This window comes from Lampetra planeri, chromosome 17, assembly GCF_965212315.1.
Source record: "Lampetra planeri chromosome 17, kcLamPlan1.2.h2, whole genome shotgun sequence".
Taxonomy (NCBI): Eukaryota; Metazoa; Chordata; class Hyperoartia; order Petromyzontiformes; family Petromyzontidae; genus Lampetra; species Lampetra planeri.
Genome location: NC_136123.1, coordinates 2,008,444 through 2,027,053, shown reverse-complemented (window position 1 = coordinate 2,027,053; position 18,610 = coordinate 2,008,444). Strand labels below are relative to the sequence as shown.

Sequence of the window (18,610 nt, the reverse complement as noted above, 5' to 3'; positions counted from 1 at the left end):
CGATATTTCACCTCTACCGCACTTGCGTGCGCGTGCGTGCACGCTTCGCGGTTAGGAGTGCTCCCCCGAGCGCCATTGCCCGGACAAAACAGAAAAAACTTCACACGAGACAAAAAAAACCCGGCTCAAACACGCGCGTGCCTGCGCGTACCTCCACGTCCATGCGCGACAGAATGCGGTGGGCCCGAGCGACAAAATGCACATGGGCCTAGCAGTAGGAACGCACCAACAAAGCTATGCGCGCGTGTGCAACCGCGAGCACACACGCGCACACACGCGCACACACGCGCGGGGCAACGAGCGCCAAAGCATTCACGCACGCACATGGGTGACAATCATCAAAGTGCACGCAACCGCTCATGGCGCGCGCACGCGTGGCCCGTCACTGGTGCGCGCACTGCACGCCGGGGCCCTGCTGGTAGCCGCCCTCGTCGTCCGAGCCGTCCTCGTAGGCCTCCCGCCGGCCGCCGGGACCCCCGGCGCCAGCCCCTCCGCGCGTCGCCTCCAGCTCGTGGAGATCCACCTCCTCGAAGTCGCCACTCGTGGGGCGCGGCAGCGTCGGTCGCTCGGGCAGCAGCTTCTCCAGGAGCTGGTGGTGGGAGAGCGAGAAGGCAAGGGGGGGGAGGGAGGGCAAAGCGAGAGAGGGTGATGGAGAAAGGGTGGGCAAGGGAGGGTGATGGAGAGTGATAGAGAGAGGGTGAGAGGGAGTGAGAATGGCGGTGCATGGTTACGCTTTGCCACCGCTTAACTGCGTTCCGTTTGAATTTTACATTCCAATAAAAAAAATGGGCACTGCAATTTTTGGGAAAAAAAATCTAAAATATTTTAACTGCCCTAGATACACAATGCCAGATGATGGTTACAAAATATTTTGATTAATACAAAAACATTTTTTTTAGGTAAACATCGTCTTTCCTAGTTGGCACAGCACCAGTGAATTCGCCAATCCGACCCAACAGCCTCACCTCCAGTTTTTCGCCATCGATCCAATTCTTGTCGGGGAACTCCACGTCAAACTTTATGTAGAGGTTTCCCTTCTCGAAAGGGTTGCGGTAGTGGGGCATTCCCTCCCCAACGATTCCACGAATGCAGCCTGCACACACACAAGTCACCACCAAAACCAGTGTCATCAGCCACCATCCCATGGCACTGCTGGAAGAACGCATCTGAGAGTTGTCATCTCTCGTTATGCTCGATGTGTTAATGATCCATCCAGCACTTGAACGCTAGCCAATGTCTTCCCTCCATCTCATCTGCAGAACGTCCTCTCGGGATGCAATCCATTCCTTCGTGGCATTTTTTCTTGATTGTTGTCCATTAATCCTTGCGGTGACATGTCCCCGCCAAGCCCATTTAATAATCTTAACCCAAGTCGATTACAATTAGCCAACGCAAACACGCTCGGTCTCACATTAACGCGTTCATTTATGCACAGATATTATATTTTACCTTCATTGAGATCATCTTTAAGAAGAGATTAATTACGTTCCGGCACTCACTCATTCAAGTCTCATCAGCCGACAGTTGCCTCCATAGCACTGTCCCATCACTGCTACCGCCGTTACTGTTCCAATGAGCACAGTTGGCCACGTACGGTGCGAAAGAAGTTCAACGTGCATACACACACACTCCTAAAAACAAACCTACAAGTCTTGCGAGGCTCTTGCTGGGTGAACAAGCTAACGGTGAGCGACAGCATGCGCTATCACCAGGTGCCTCACCTGGCTGGATGACGTTCCCCGGGGGGTAGGTGACGAGGATCTGCCGCCCGTCGAGGTGCGCCAGCGTGAAGCGCACCCCGCACAGCGCCTCTGCCAGACCGATCTTCTTCATCATGTGCAGGTCGTTGCCGTCTCTCTGGAACACCTTTGTGAGGCGACAAAACATCGTCGTCATTGTCAAAACAAGCAAAAAAATACCAAAAATATAAGTTGGGAAAGATATTTGACACGCGTTCGCGCTCTCCTGACACTCGTCCATCTTCCGATTATTTAAATTAACGACATGCAAGCCGATGCGGGTAGCGGTTTGGGTTAAAACACTTGCATATTTGCAAATAGTCATTTTATCTCCATGTAGAGTGAGGGGGGGGGCATCTCCAAAATTTTGGGCAACGCCTTCATCAATTCGCCTCGTTTTCAAATCGGGCAAGTACCTAATATCTACACGATTGTAAACTACAGATTGGTTCTTGTTGGGTCATCTTTACAAGATGGGCAGAAGTAGTGGATTGGCAACCTTGGTTAGAAAGCGTTAAAAACAGGCGGCTAATGATTCATCCTGGCATCTATGACACACCGCCGGCCATATGTAAGAGTTGCAGGAGTGAACGGAGGTTTATAACAGGTGGCAACGTTTTATTCCCAAATCTAACGCGATGAAAGAGATTCCTCAATGAGGGAACAGCCACCGAGAAATACTTTTTCTTTACCATAGACCGAATCAAACCTTAGGAATTTTAGAGTAATCATCGATATTATACAGGGTGACCATTTGATAAATACTCCACCTGATTTCTAATGACCCTCTGTATATCATCTCAACAGGCGACTGAATATCGTGAAAGCGATAGCTCCACGTTTCAGAGGAGTGTTAACTTATTTCATGAAGTTAATACATAGCAAGGCTTTCACAGCCAATACCATGATTCTTAATACATTTTTGGGTTAGGCCAAGCAATGATCTGGCCAGATTTTTGTCGCAAGATCCTCCACCAACTGACACAGCCGAACAAGTCAAACTATCACCCATTCAATCGTATAACGTGCCCTCGTGTCATTGCTTAAAGCTGACCGGTAAATTGAAAATCAATACTGACAACCATATTTATAGAGGCCTTGAAATAAAACGGTGCTTTCTCCGAATGTCTCGCATGTAATGCCGTTTGCCATCCCTGTTCACACCCATGTGCAATACCTTCCTGTTCTGCTCTCTTGATAGGGGTGGGTAACCAAAGGCCCACGGGCCAGGTACAACCCGTGACTTGACTTCACACGGCCCAAGACCTACAAACTATTTGTATCCATCGCTAAGCATCTTAGCGGCACTAATCGGGCACTCGTTTCTAATTTTAACGCGCTAAAGTCACTTCGCTCGTTGCAAGGGCCCTCCCGCTAGTAGTAACCTCCGATTAACACGGTTGGCTACGTACGGTGCGAAAGAAGTTCAACGTGCATACATGAATACAGAAATGACTGGGTATGTGCGAGTCACAATGTGTAGTTGTAGGCCAAAAGTATCTCCAAGTCCTTTTCTTGCCCCTTAGGTTCCCGACCACTGATGTACAACCCCCCCCCCCACACCCACTAAAGATGGCCCACTCTTTTTACACACTCCCGCAAGGTTTTACTCTGGGCATGAACGGTATTTTTTGTTCACAAACATCTTCCATCAGCACACTTCCACCACCACCGGTAACTGCTAGCCCAGGAGTCGGCAACCTACGGCTCCGGAGCCACATGCGGGTCTTCGAGAACTGCTTCATGAGGTTACGCACACGCATTGCGGCACTTGAAATAAGTTTTTTTTACACCGAATTATTCTGGTTGCCAACCCCTGTTGCTAGCCTCACGGTAACACAGTTGAGGATGGTGACGTGGTTGCCACGGCAACACCGTTGCCCCTGGCAGCCTGTGCGCCCTTTCACCTCGTGGTCCTTCTCCTGCAGCACCAGCACGATGTCGCCGGGCTCCAGGTCCGGCGCCTGGTCACCCTCGCCCCGGAAGGCGATCTTCTGGCCGTGCCGCATGCCCTTGTCCACGTGCACCTCCAGGATCTTCACCTCCTTCACCACCTTCTTGCCCTCGCATGCCTTGCACCGGTCGCGTTCGTTTATTACTTGGCCTGTAAGGGGATGGCGACGTACGGTCAGGAAGAACGCACGCAACGAGTGCCCCCGTGCACAAATGCACGCGACAAAGATCCCTCATTAATATAAGCACACAACCCCCAGCCGGTGTGGCTGGTTTTCCACTGGCTATTTACCAGGCCAAGCAGAGTCAGAACCAAAACCAATATTACGGAACCACTGGTGCTATGCACTTTAAATTTGGATTGAAAACACGTTTCTTTAGAACAGCTTTTTGTGTCTAGTTTGTTGTCCTTCCCCCACACGTCCAATAAGCACAGTTGGCTCCGTACGGTGCAATAGTAATTCAACGTAAATACATACATGCTGACCCACCCATAATGGACATCTGTAGAAAAAGAACTTCATAGCTCAGATTCCTCCAGTCTAAATACAAATTCTGATACATTTCAAACCGTGTCGTTACGTGTGTGTGTGTGTGTGTCATGTCAGCATGCACGGCTTGGCTTCTGCAGGTGGATAAACCCGACACGTCCCGCAGCCGTGCGGGGGCTCGCTCGGAACGGGCACGGCGCGGCTCTGTTGCGGTAGTGGAAAAAAAGAGTGCCAAGAGTGTGCCGGGTAGTGGAGGCCTCACCCTCCCCGTGGCAGTCGTGGCACATGGTCTGCATTTGCTGCACCATCCCGGGCGCCAGCTGCCGCACCATCACGCGGATCCCTCGGCCCTTGCAGCTGGAGCAGACCTCCACAGCACCAGCCTTGCCGCCTTTGCTGTATGTGCGTGCGTAAGATGGTGGAGGTGGTAGGGAGACGGTGATGAGAAATGGAGGTTAAGACAAAAAAGATAAGTTGGGGGAAAAAAAATCGTGCATGCACATGGATTATGTAACACTTTCAAATAAGCATTTTTTCTGCAGTTGCTGCCAGGGAAAATTGTGTATTAGACAACTGCAAATAATTATTTTTTTTATTTTACTTTGGTTCGTCTCTCCAATATTTTTCGGCAACATGACGGATCAATTTGGCACATTTCTTATAGGTTACGTCCCGAATAGCAACAATATTATACTGCAAGTTCACTCATATTGCATCATCATTACCAGCAGTGACCACCCCATTACAGAATAGACGGACAGACAATGTAGAAATGAATTTCAACCTCCGTTGCAAAGTGTAAAAAAACAAGTTAACGAGCCTATGGTGAAATCTCCAGCACAGTTGTGCTTGGTCACTACTTGGGATGAGAAACTGCCTGGAAATAACAGGAGTAGTATGTCTGTGCTGCAGGGTGGCCACACGATGGCAAGATAGCAGTGGATTATTCAGTCTATTGCAAAGTAGACTCAAGATGGCAAGATACGCAGTAGTTTTATTAACAGGTTATCTGGTTTCACACGGAATTGGGCAAATGTCATATGTAGCAGGACCCTCCTGAAAAAGTCTTGAGACTGAATTAGACTTTCCTGGATAAGTAATGAAAATGATTTTGTCTAATCATATTTAACCTGCTCGTTATGGAAGTCTCCATGTACAATGGAAACAAATCACCAACACAAGTACAAACGAACGCACCCATTAGGTACACAAGCTTCACACCCACACACTTGCGTTGTAACGGCAGTCACGCTGGTACGCAGCGTGTCATTTGTTCTTGAACACTTTCAATTCACAACCTTGCCCAAGAACTACGCAGATTTGAACAACGGTATTGGAGAAAGGTAAAATACATTTTGTAGCCGTTTTGTTTCGGTGTTTGGTATGTCAAGGGCTCTCGGATAGATAGACAAAAAGATGGAGGAATGAATGCTACAATTCCTAAGCACAGCAATAATAGTCGTGAATAAACAAATTAAAGCATCACCAGAGATGTATAGGCGGATACGGTTTCCTACGTGCAGTGACCTTCACAGCTTTCATCATCACCAGTCATGATCAATAACAACGCCATAACAAAGGTCTCCCAAAACCGTAGTAATCTCCCGCGGTACCGCGATGCAGCAGTCCATCGCTCACTCTTCTCATACTGCCTACGTCAAACAGTACTCCAAACAATCGCGTATATATTGACTGTGAGGCAAGGACTACGAAACGTTTGATAATGCTTTGCCTCGGGTCTTTTAACGGCCTCATGTTGATACCCCCTGCCAACCCTAAACGCTCACTCGCTACATCGTGATCAGTGTAAGGAGAGAGCACGGCAAGTCATGTCAACCTATGTATGTGCTGCGGCTTAACCTGCCAGCCATTCTGGTGACAAGGGTACCGCGTGTCAAATACCAGCGCGCGAGTTAACTTCGGAACAGTTGTGACACACAAACAAATCTGTCCCGTTAGAAGCAAGCCAAAAATGGTTTAACCCGTGTAAGTGTACAACCCCTGCTTTGTCAATCGGCTGCGGGATGAAGGCCTCCATGCCGTGTGGGTCGTGGAAGTTTGTCGACCACACTTAACCAGGATGATGATGAGCGAGAGCTGAAGGTGGTGAGAGCAGCCTACACCACCTTGATGCATGATAGCAGCCCACCCAAGCACTTTGCAGGGCTCAGCCGCGCTTAGCTTCCGAGATCTGATGAGAGCAGGCTTCGTTCCGGATGATTTGGCCATCAGCATACCTTTATACTGTACTGTGACACGTTAACCAATGCACTAATTCTACACGAGAATCACTACGTTTTGGAAATTTACCCAAACAAATGGTTAGGTAGAGGTATGTGAAAAAACTGGTGAAAATTGTTTGACATCCATCCGTGTACAATATATCTGCTACCTCGAATCAGCCGAACTGACCCCCTCAGCAAACACCATCTGCGTTGGTTCATGTTAATAACTATGATTGGATATAATATATATGGGAGGCACACACACCGTAAGCGCTACTAGCACAGTAATACAATAGTTTGTCTCGCAGAAATCATGTACTCTCAGAAGGATGGGTTGTATTAGAAACAATTTATTATGCGGACAGATTTGCAAAGGAGACTTTGCTTATTTATTTTATACATATGCTCCGCAACGATAAATATTACTTGGTGTTATGTTTCACATAACGGAGCGTCAAACAAACTGAGACCTTATATCGTAAGGAGAGGGGTGCTTGTCTGTACGATCTGCAGTTGACGAGCAACGATTACGTTTGCTTGACTTCAGACAAAGCTGCTTAAATTATGCACTGCCATAAGTCTACACGGCTGAAGGGTTGTGTAAACCAACGTTTATGTTTTCGTCTACTTATTTCTTGCCATTTATATTCTCTAAATGACAAAAATTATTAAATTCAGTAATCCCACTGAACACTTTCCAAATGTGCAGGTTGTAGATAAATGTTTCCTTTAACCAAGGACGGTAGATGCACTCACGGGCGAGTGCGTGACACGTGGTGGGAACGCCAAAATATTTCCCTGGTTTATAAATAATGTACTATACTTGGCATGGCCTGGATGTTTTCAAGTGCACAGATTTGTGCAGTCTGAGATAGCGGTGTGGAGTGTAACTGCATAGTTCTTGGCAATACTGTACTAGTGGTAACTGGTAAGTTCAGGTCCAACAAAAGCCGAGTATACAATAAAAAAAAACTTGTAGTGCGCACAGTATTTACTCGCTGTCCAAGACAGAACGACTCGGAGGCACCAGGAGCCACAGACAAGCAAAAGGCAGCAGCCAAGCGGTGAGCCGATAAAACAATGACCCAAGCTCTACAGTCCTCTATACATTCAGATTTTTCAGCCAATTAATGAGTATTTATATACGCAGGAGAAAATCGGAAGCACTCAACAAAAACCCACGCATAGTAAGGGGGTAACAACATGTCGTATAGAGTGAACAGATGGAGATTAGTCCACACTTTCTGGACCGCCTGGCAGGCTAGGGTATGGGACCTTGAAGCCCACCGAAAGGGAATTTCACAACATTAGTGTGATGGCACTAACTCTCGCCCCCTCACAGTTGACTACGTACGGTGTGAAAGAAGTTCAACATACATACATTGTGCCGAATTACAGGCATGTGCCACCACCGTCCGATATACGTTGAGGCCTTTGCCCAATACACGCATAAGGCGTCGAATCTCACCAGATCACAGAAGCTAAGCAGCTTGAACCCTGGTAATACACGGATGGGCAACCACGGTGCCGAGTGGGGGTTAAACGCCACAGGGCTACATCGTGGGCAAGCGGTGGGCACTGCCGCAAAAATGTATCTGTCCAATCCTTATCTCTACAATTCTAAAAAAAACAACACTCACACACCTATGCGCCACAGCCAGACCTCCACAGCACAGTGTTTTTCGCACACGAGACCAGTGCCCACTGAGCTGCATTGGCTTCAGGTTACCGAACAAATATATTGTAACGTCGCACTCATTACAAAGTGCTTGCAGCAAATGAGCCGCAATACCTTGCTGATCTCATCAAGGAGCATAAACTATCACGCAAACTCCGGTCACCCTCGCAGCGGCTTTTGGCTAACCATCGAACAAAGACAGTCACCGAATCGTGCCCTTTCAGATGTGCTTCTACGGCCGTCTGGAACGCTCTTCCTTCCCATATTAGGACGCCACTGGGGCTAAGCACTTTTAAATCATCTTCATTAAAAAAAACATTTCTTTAGAACTGCTATTTGTGTTTAGTTCAATGTCCTTCCCCCCCACCCCTGGCGAAGCATGGTTGGCTACGTTCGGCGGTGCGAAAGTTCAACGTACATACATACGCAGGCATGTGGCTCGCTGCCACGTAGCGCAAAGCTCTACGCGGCACCGCGAAATCAAAACCTCACAGCGTGGGGCACAAACTAACCCGCTGCAGCCGCTGCAGATGACGTTTTTGCTCAGCTGGAGTTTGGTTGTCTTCCCATTGTAGAGATCCTCCAGGGACACCCTGTGTGGATACCGGGGGGAAGGGAAGAAAAGATACGAGAAGCTTAACACAAACAAATGGGTGGCGACTGAATCTTACTTACCGCTGTTTTTTTTTTTTCAAATGAACCTAGCCAACTCGCCAGTGCCCTACAATTTCCATGGCGTATGACTACGGTACAATGACACGTGTCCGACTACCTGGGGTATCAGCAGATAAGTGAAAAGGTTGGACGTGTTAATTTTTATTGAAAATAACAACCATGTATAAATAATGCACTGGGTGTGGGCAATGTAGTATTCCGAACTTTATGCATGGCGCGCCGAGATCCCTGGATGAATTGCACTTCATAAATGTCAGTTATTGTTGTTCATGGTGAATAGGTGATGTACTGTACAAATTAAGCCTTCCACTGTGTGAAATGGGATGTAATAGAACCTGTGATGTACTTTGCAAGATAAGGCAGTGTTTTGCCAGGTGGCCGAGTGGCTCGGAGCGCTGAGCTCACACCACTGAGTGGGGAGGCGAGTGCTGCGCTCTATGCTGAACAGAGGTGGTCAATTGAAGGAATTAATAAAGTAGCTGTCAGATATCCGCTTCCACGGATCGTTTTCTAACACGAAGGGTTCAACTGCTCTGCGAGAGATCCGGATAACTTTCGCTTGTCAGAGAACAGAATTCAGTAAATTCTACCCGGCACGATTAAACAAATTATAAAGCACAGCTGGTTAAAATTACTTGCGCGCATTGAACTACAACGTGTTTAAATAACAGGATGCCGCGCCGCATTTTTTTTTTACTGAGAACGTTCAACACCGCGCGGTTAAATAAACGACACGGCTAAACAAACGACACGGCGGCGTTGCAGGTGAAACGTTACTCGGGAATGTATTAACCACGACGTCGTTAGTTGAACGGGAAACACATTCGTTGCGCATTGGCATCGAGGATTACTTGAGCGGGTGCATCATGTCTTCCCCACGCCTCCTGCGACCCGCGCCCGGGTGGCCCCCGCGGCCGCCACCACCCCCCATGAATCCGCCGAAGAGGCCGCCGCCGAATATGTGCGAGAAAATGTCGTCCATGCCAGGGCCCCCACCACCCTCGCGCAGTCCCTTCTCGCCATGCCGGTCGTACAGGTCCCGCTTCTCCGGGTTCGAGAGCACCTCGTATGCGAAGCTGATTTCCTTGAACTGGTTTACGTAGGGGAACGATGCACGGTGGGCAAGGGCAAGACACACGGGGAGGGATGAAAAGATTAAGTGACAAATTAGTGAGGAAGAACGTGAACATTAAGAAACGCAAACCGGGAAGACGATGGCCTGAGTGCTAGCACGTGTTTGCGGCGCGTTGCAGAGCTTTGTGGTTCGAGCCGTATGGCCGACCAGGTTAATGCTGGGCGTGTATTAAGCGTAAGTATTTTCTTTGTGATGGATGTTAAATAACCCATGGGGAAAAATAGTTGGCTACAAGCCGTTTTGGTGTTATGGTTACACTTTTCCACGTGTAGAGAATTAACCACCAAATAATTATTTGGGAAAAATGACTTTGTAACATCACCCCCTACTGGCAGGTTACACCTGTCTGTGAAAGTGCCTTGTGAAAAAGAATGTTGCGAATATGGAACACACTAAATGATTAATTGTTAAGCATGTATCATAATAATTAATCATCAGCCATAATCTATCCACTACTGTCAGGATGCAAAGCCTAGGGTGTTCAGCTACAAGATAAGCCTCAGTGTTTTTGTATGTTGCATTTTAATATAAGCAAGGCAAACAATTCGGACAGCCTAGAAGCTACAATCTGAACACAAGATGAATAACTTTCTTCCTCAAATTACCATTGACTTAAGATAAAATCTATAAGGCAAACAGCTCCCACTGTTTGTTCTGGACTGTCAGTGAGCTTGCCGCTTCATTAATGATAAAATGAGAACTCAAAGTCAACATCACATGACTCTGGATAGTGTCCTCTAGTTGAAACAATGAAGGTATGACCCGGTGTTTATTTTTATACAAAGCTGAGAAAGGAGGTGGGGGGGGTGTGTTCCTGGAAAAACTGGATAGGTGATTTACCTAAATTAAGGGTTATTGTTAATCTCTTGTTGGCCCAGCTGGGAGAAATTATTCAACAAAATTGTGGACTGTCAAGTGAAGCCAGCACCAATTACCAAGTATTTATTTTTCAGGGCACCACTCAACTTGGCAACACTGCTATGTCATCATGACACGCGGACAGTGTGTTTTGGTTTGGCCATTTAATCAAAAACTTTCATTCGAATTAATGTTACTGTTCTCATGTGTCCCAGGTCACTGGCAAGCTGCAATACTTGATGTTTCGTCGGTATTATTTGATGGAAAAAATATCGTTGTTGTTGGACAAAGTCCAGAGAGCTTATAGTCTTAAGTTACACAAATCCAAATTATTATCATGATTGTGGGAACCGGTACTACAGCGATGCCGCGACTCAGTGGATTATGAGAGCCAGCCATACGAAGCAAACCCAAATCGGAGCGACACTAGGAATTTTCGACGTCACAACCGTCAGGTTTTTTTGATTTGCAGTTTAATTTACAGGAGCAGATGTACGGGCACAGTGATGAGGGTCAACGCTGCTTTGATATTAAAATAACCAAGCAAGAAAATTCAGGTATGCGCATGGCTTCTGTCACACTTTCAAACATGGGGTAATTCTCAGAAGTGTTCAATTAGCGATAACGTACGAACCAAGCTTAACAATGAGATGTCACATGGCAAAATGACATGTCACTTCATCGCCCTGGCCAATAAGGCTCATATTTTTAGCGCTCGTTTTAATAGCCAAATTCTGGCCAACATTTTCATCAATTTGAGCAGCTCTTTGTCTAGTCAAACCCTTACAGCAACACAACTGTAACCTCAAGTTTACCGTATAATGGATCATCTTTACAAAAACTATCACGACCCCTGCTATGGACAAATAGAGTTTGTATATTGTTTATGCTTTAAATCTGAGTTTGAAAGCATTATGAAAGGGCTTCTTTGCTTTTTAGGTTCCTTCCAAGAAGTTAAAAAAAAAAATCTTACCTTGTCTCCAGCTTCAGGATTCTTGTCCGGGTGGTATTCTTTGGCGAGCTTTCTGTACGCCTGTCAGAATTACAAGTAGAGACCAGTGAGACATGCCGATCTGCAAATATGAATTGCGCAAGGATCTAAAGACAAGGAAACTTGTTTTGCTATTTGAAGCAGTGTTTTACACGTTAAACAAAGCAGACATTTTAGGTGCCTTGGTTACGTACGTCCACACTGTTAATTAAGCTTTGTGGGTTTAATACTGTGCTTTTAAATCTGCCACGGTTTAGGTTTATTTGCCAACGAAACAAAGAAGCACACAGCGGTCGGAACTCGTGATTTTTTTTTTCTACGGAAAAATCCAGCTACCTCATCTGTGGTTTCACACAAACACACACCTGTACTACTATACAGTGCTGTCAAGGGCAGGATTGGTGGACAAAAATCCAATTCTTACAATCTGCAAAGGATGGGAAACACGTCCCATAGAAAAGTGTGCAGGACCAGTGATCCCATCATGCCTTGCGTTGCCACATGACAATTGCCTCACTGCATTTATAACCACGCTTGTTTGGAATCATCAGTACAAAATAGTCATCGTTGCCTACTGCTGTATTGTAACTCAGACACTTAATTTGGACAAGTCCTACCTAATCCCTGTGAGGACACCCTGGCTCTGGCCTAAGGGCAACAGTAAACCAACTGACACTTTCTCCTACAAGTGAAGAGCAATTAAAAGTGCGTGCAGCACATGGGTCGTGAAGGCGTCACATGCGTGGCACGTTTTTATCAAGGTAGTCCAGTTTCCTCCCTCAAGCATCAACTCCTTTAAAATGGGGGTGAATTTGGACAAACATTCCAATGCAGGATCCTTCTAAAGGGTCTTGAGGCTCAATGATAACTTCCTGGATTTATAAAGGACTGAGGAACATGGACTAACATGTCCACAATCAACCAATGGCAAAGCTTCCATTAACACCAGTTCTCAATCTAGAGATAGACTTACATTTCTGATTACTGATCCAAGAGCCAGAACTGGCTTAAAATTTGGGTTCGTGTTCACATCATAGTGATTCAAACAAAGACTAACTCATTGACATAATTAGAATCAATAGCGTCCAGTGAATGTTGTGAAAAGGATATACGTTTTCTTCTTAGGTTTTTTCGGTAAAGTCACGTAGGTCAAAATTAATGAAAATAAAATAAAATAAGAAACAAAAATCACGACGTTTCGGAGGCAACACAAGTCTCCGTCATCAGGTGGGACCGTCACAGCCAGATTAGCTGCATCAAGTGTGACAGCCAGATTAGCTGCATCAAGTGTGATGCAGCTAATCTGGCTGTGACGGTCCCACCTGATGACGGAGACTTGTGTTGCCTCTGAAAAGTCGTGATTTTTGTTTTTTATTTTATTTTCATTAATTTTGACCTACGTGACTTTACCGAAAAAACCTAAGAAGATGATTCCTTGCAGTCACGAAAGCTTCAAATCTAGGATATACGTTGTCTATTCAACCAAGCTACCAATGTAAATAAGAATAAGTAAAATTAACCACTGCACTGAAGAATTAGCCACCAGGACCTAACAATAAGGATTGTTTACCCTCTCAACTGTGTCGGTTTACTCTGGAAAACCTGTTTTCTTACGAAAGAATTGGCCAAATAACCAAATGCAGGACCTTCAAAGAGTCTTTAGACTCGGTATGTTTCGAATTATGCTAAACATATGCACGCAACATGAGCTTCACTGGACGCTCGAAACAAGTTTTCAATAACATGTGGTAAGGCAATGGAAAGGGAAATGGTTCGACTATGAATAGATTCCACTACTGGATCAGCAATGTAAACAAATGAGCACTGTTCCATTCTCATTTGCGTGGGAGACCAAATTGATACCTCTTTACATTCAGCCTGTGGCTCCACATTTCCTCACCTCTTGCATTCTTAACAAAACATTCACCCTAACAAAGTGTTCTTCATTGCAAACCCCGCAGGCAACTGACGGGCCCTGGTATTACTTTAGTGTGGCCCCTGACGTGCAGTCCCCAAAAATACGAAATGCTGTCAAACCCAATGGTTTAAAGTGTGATGGCCCTCACACTGCTGTGTTATTGGCGAAAGTAGCCCCCACCTGAAAATTAATGAAGACCACTGCCCTAACATATCTCCTGTTCATCCAACCCTTGACGACATTCTCCTGTTTGAAGACAAAATCTACATTTTGTGCTGTGGCCTCTGCTCAAGTTAAGGTAACCTGAGGTGGCTCAAATTCAGAGTAATGAGCTTAGAACACTTGGTTAAAATCCAGGAAGAAACCGATGATTAATCTGGGCCCCTTAGCGCAAATGATTTTATTGTCTCAGCCAAGTATCGCAGAGACACACTCGCGTGGACTAAATTATGGTTAAACTAGGTTTTGAAATGAAAGCGAATTGATGTTCACTGCCCAGTCACCAACTTCACAAGTTTGGTTTCAGTGATATGAAATTAACATTTTCCGCCAGGGCATATACAAAATATGACCTGACGAGGCCAAGTTAAAAGTGATCTTAAAACTACGTTTGTAACATCATCTTCCGGGGCCATTATATGACACAGGGCGATGGAGAAATCTCCATCTCATGACATACCACAACTGAAATGTACTCGGGGGTGGGTGATTTAAAAAAGAAAAACACGTTACTTTAGATAAAATGCAAGCATTGTATCCAGGAAGCCGTCAGTCACCCACGCTGAAATAATACAACCACGCCAACAAAACCATGCCACGGCCCTTGATCAAACCACGGCAACAGTAAGGGCAGGTCTAGGCCAAACAAAGAGCGCATTTCACTTGCCGTGGAACGCAGAGCACACGGGGAATGCAAACGCATTGCAACACCGACAGAGGTGCACATGTGCTGTTCAGACCCCATAAACTGGTGGGAGATTGAGAAATATAACGATACCTTATTTCATCTTTAACCCGGTTTTACCCCCCCCCCCATTACCCATCCTTGAGATGATATACTGTGCTCTTTACATACATTATGAATACATTGCTTATGTATCGCAAAATCACATGAGGTTCACCCGTCAGTCACCCACGCTGAAATAATACAACCACGCCAACAAAACCATGCCACGGCCCTTGATCAAACCACGGCAACAGTAAGGGCAGGTCTAGGCCAAACAAAGAGCGCATTTCACTTGCCGTGGAACGCAGAGCACACGGGGAATGCAAACGCATTGCAACACCGACAGAGGTGCACATGTGCTGTTCAGACCCCATAAACTGGTGGGAGATTGAGAAATATAACGATACCTTATTTCATCTTTAACCCGGTTTTACCCCCCCCCCCATTACCCATCCTTGAGATGATATACTGTGCTCTTTACATACATTATGAATACATTGCTTATGTATCGCAAAATCACATGAGGTTCACCCGATCTCATTGTGCAGGTACGATGCTGCATAACAACAGGTTGCTATAGGGTACTGCAGAACAATGGGGGTGGGCAGCAGAGAGTAGTGAATCACATTCTATTGTCTTTGGTTCTTTCGGTAAAGTCACGTAGGTATAACATTAAATCACGACGTTTCGTGAAATTCCATTGTTTGACCTTTACTGTGATCCCACGTCGATGTTCTCTCCACCTTCACCACAAAGTACGGTCCCCCTCCCAACCCGACCCAGTGTGGGGGAGGCCCTCTCATCCAGCAGTGGATTACAAAATGGTTGTACACGTATATCACATGTACACCCGTCCTTTCTGTCTTCAGATACTGCCGTATAATCTCAAATAAATATGGCAAGGTTATTAAGTATCCCTTTGGCAATGGACCGAAAACTGTGTTGCAATACCATCCGTATTCTTCACCAGTTCTAAACGGGTATCGTTTAATCAAGTGACTACCGCCCCTAAATATATATTGATCCAACCATCGACCATAAATTCGACCATTCGCAGACCTTCCTCGGGGTTCAGTCGATGGAAATACAAAGGAAAGCCTAGTATTTAAATTTCAAGTATGGTTAAGGGATTCTGGTTTAGTGGTCCGTGCTTCGGAGTGAATGTTCAGTGAGGGGTTTTTTACGGTTCGTCTTAAGGTTGTATGGGTTTTAGGCTTCAGGGTTAGGAGTTTGGGCTAATCGTCTTAGGGTTCAAGGTTAGGTGATTGGGTTTAAGTGTTGGGTTATGGTTCAGCTTTATGGAGTTGGATACATAAGGCTGTTTCTAAAAACAACAAATCTGCGGGGCACGACAGTCGTATCCATTATTTTATTGGAGGAATGAGCTGCATTTAGCATTTGTATTCTGTGCTCTCAGCTTCCGTATGAGTCATCGTTGGCTATGGTTGTCTTGCGCTTACGTATATGCCACACAGAGAACGCGGTGTGCCTGGAGATGATTAGACCATTACAATTGCCGGAACAAGAGGCATGCGGCTACAGAAATTAAGGCAGGGGTATATCTTAATGTCTAATTTTCAATCACTCAATTCAAGGGACACCATGTACGATGACAGATATACATTTGTTTTAACGCGAGTTTGTTATTCTGGAAAAAAAGATAAACCCCCCCCCATTGCCTCAAGAGATGGTGAAAATTGAACTTGCGTCACAATACACACGCTTTCATTTCCCGTTTAAGCACCATATACAATCACCATGGTATTGCAAAAGCAACCTACTATAAAATAAAATATTGTACATGTGTTGTGAATTATATCGTGATGGTGCCGTCCAGTGGCGAGTGATATCTGAACCGGTTCTGCATTCCCCCCCCCCAATCACATTGACCAGGGCGGTGAAGTATGGTCAAACAATCACCATTACCAACCACGGCGCTTGGATGCCTTCATCCAGCAGTGGATTGACAAAGTGTGGTCGTGCGTTATTCTGAAAATTCTGCAAGAGCGTGCGATTCTAAATACATTGTCGAGACAGTATATACATGTAACACTACATTAATTAAACATTACGTTGGACACTAGACATATTTGAAAACGGAATACGTTACAAGTCGTTTTTTTTAAATACCGTATCACAAATTCTGGGTATTTTACACAAAGACCGCATTGGGTGGGTGAGGAAAACCCCCCTAATTCTGGCACAAGACAACCCTAACAGCGACAAACTCTAAGTCTTACACTCGTATCTCAATTAATCACCCCAATCATTTCTCGATTAAATAAAAAATCCGTAATTTTAAAACCACCAGCGCGGCGAGGCCTAATCTCCTCGCAAGCGCCTGCCCTCGCCTAGTTTCCCTGTCGTCAAATGCCGGGCATTCGCCATGTTGAAAAGGGGGGAGGGGGGGGAATGCCTCCAAACCCCCACCTCGCCATCACGTGACGCGGCGCGGCCAATAGCGAACAGGCATATCGCCCTCGTGACGCGCGCCGACCAATGGCAACGCGCCGATTTCCCTCACCGACGGGAGAGCGACAAGGCTTGGGGGGGGGTAAAGGAAAGGACTTTTACTAGAACAGTCGGCGACTCGCATCGCTCGGGAGACAAAAAAAAGACGGCCGGGCGAGGGGAATCCAACGACGCCGCCCGGTCGACCGGACGTGGGGGTAACTGTAGTCCTCCTCACCTTCTTGAGGTCGCCTTCGTTGGCGGTAGGCGTTACGCCGAGCAGTTCGTACAACCGAGTGTCCGCTACAGACGCCATGATCGCTCTCTCTCTCTCTCGGCGGCGGGGAGGAGGGAGGGGCCAGAGGGCGATTCCGTCCAACTGCTTAAAACACGCCCCGTTTTAAAGACGTCATCGCGCCTCGCGCTTATTGGCTGAGAGCTCAGGTTTAGACCCCCACCCGCTCTCGGTGACGTCATTGCGCCTCGCGCTTATTGGCCGAGAGCTCAGGTTTAGACCCCCACCTCGCCCGCTCTCAACTACGTCATCGCAATGACGTCAACGCGCTCGGCACTTACCTTGAGGTTTTTGTCGCGTGACGTAATATCGCCTTCGTGTATTTCCGAGAGACGGCGTGATCGAAGCCGCCCCGGCCTGGTGACGTCGTGTCCACCATATCACCCCTCCCCCCACACACCCACGCGGGTAATGACGTAATTACGTAACGAAGTTACGCTCAAATGCATAGCTACGTGGTGACGTCTTCACGCAAACATCGAGAACACCCATCGCGTACGCCAAGAACAATGCGTCCGTCCTTCTTTCACAACTCGACAACAGCAAGGCCAGAGACAGAGTGGAGAACAAGAGTTGGACATTGCATTTTACACCACAGGTTCCGATGAGAACATAAAAGAACATGTTTCGTGATGACCATTTTTTTACTTGGCATATGAACTTAGGGGCCGTCCATATATGACGTCACGCGATTTTGGACGATTTTTGACCCCCCCTCTCGTCACAAAAAATCAGACCCCCCCTCAAATATGACGTCACCAAGCTCTGCCCCCCCCCCCCCCAAAAAAAAACAGGCTTCAAATAGCTTTAAACTATTGTCATTGTAGTGAGTATTTAATGTGGCGCTGCACTGATGTTGTAGAAAACATGTATTAAAAAGTCTATTTAATAATGTCTGTCTATAGTTTGTCTATAGTTTTCTAGTTAGATTTTTGTTGCTATTTCTTTTATGCCTGATGATGATTGCTTGTGTTGCAATCGAAAGGTCGTAATATGCTATTATTTAATTTATTATTTTATCTTTAGACGTGACTTAACCGAAAGAACCAAAGAATAATTCCTGCATTCACGAAAGCTCCAAAATTAATAACGTGTTTATATTTATTTAAAGTTGCGTATTTTGATGTGACGTCACATTTCTCACCCCCTCCCGTCACAATCGTCACAAATATCTGATGCCCCCCCCCCCAGGTGCGTGACGTCATTTATGGAAGGCCCCTAAGACCATTTCCTGCGTTGGCGAGATGTTAACTAC

The 18,610-nt window shown here is 46.2% G+C and overlaps 1 protein-coding gene across 1 annotated transcript; it reads right to left on the bottom strand.

Moving 5' to 3' along the window:
* Positions 1-259: 259 nt before the first annotated feature.
* On the bottom strand, positions 260-17,447 carry DNAJA2 (DnaJ heat shock protein family (Hsp40) member A2). Its single transcript, XM_078601846.1, has 9 exons — positions 17,299-17,447; positions 11,728-11,787; positions 9,613-9,851; positions 8,599-8,679; positions 4,446-4,579; positions 3,647-3,843; positions 1,722-1,866; positions 966-1,093; positions 260-589 (listed from the first exon to the last, which is right to left on the bottom strand). The coding sequence occupies exons 1-9, from the start codon at positions 17,374-17,376 to the stop codon at positions 383-385; spliced, it is 1,269 nt and encodes a 422-aa protein (XP_078457972.1). The 5' UTR covers positions 17,377-17,447; the 3' UTR covers positions 260-382.
* Positions 17,448-18,610: the final 1,163 nt, after the last annotated feature.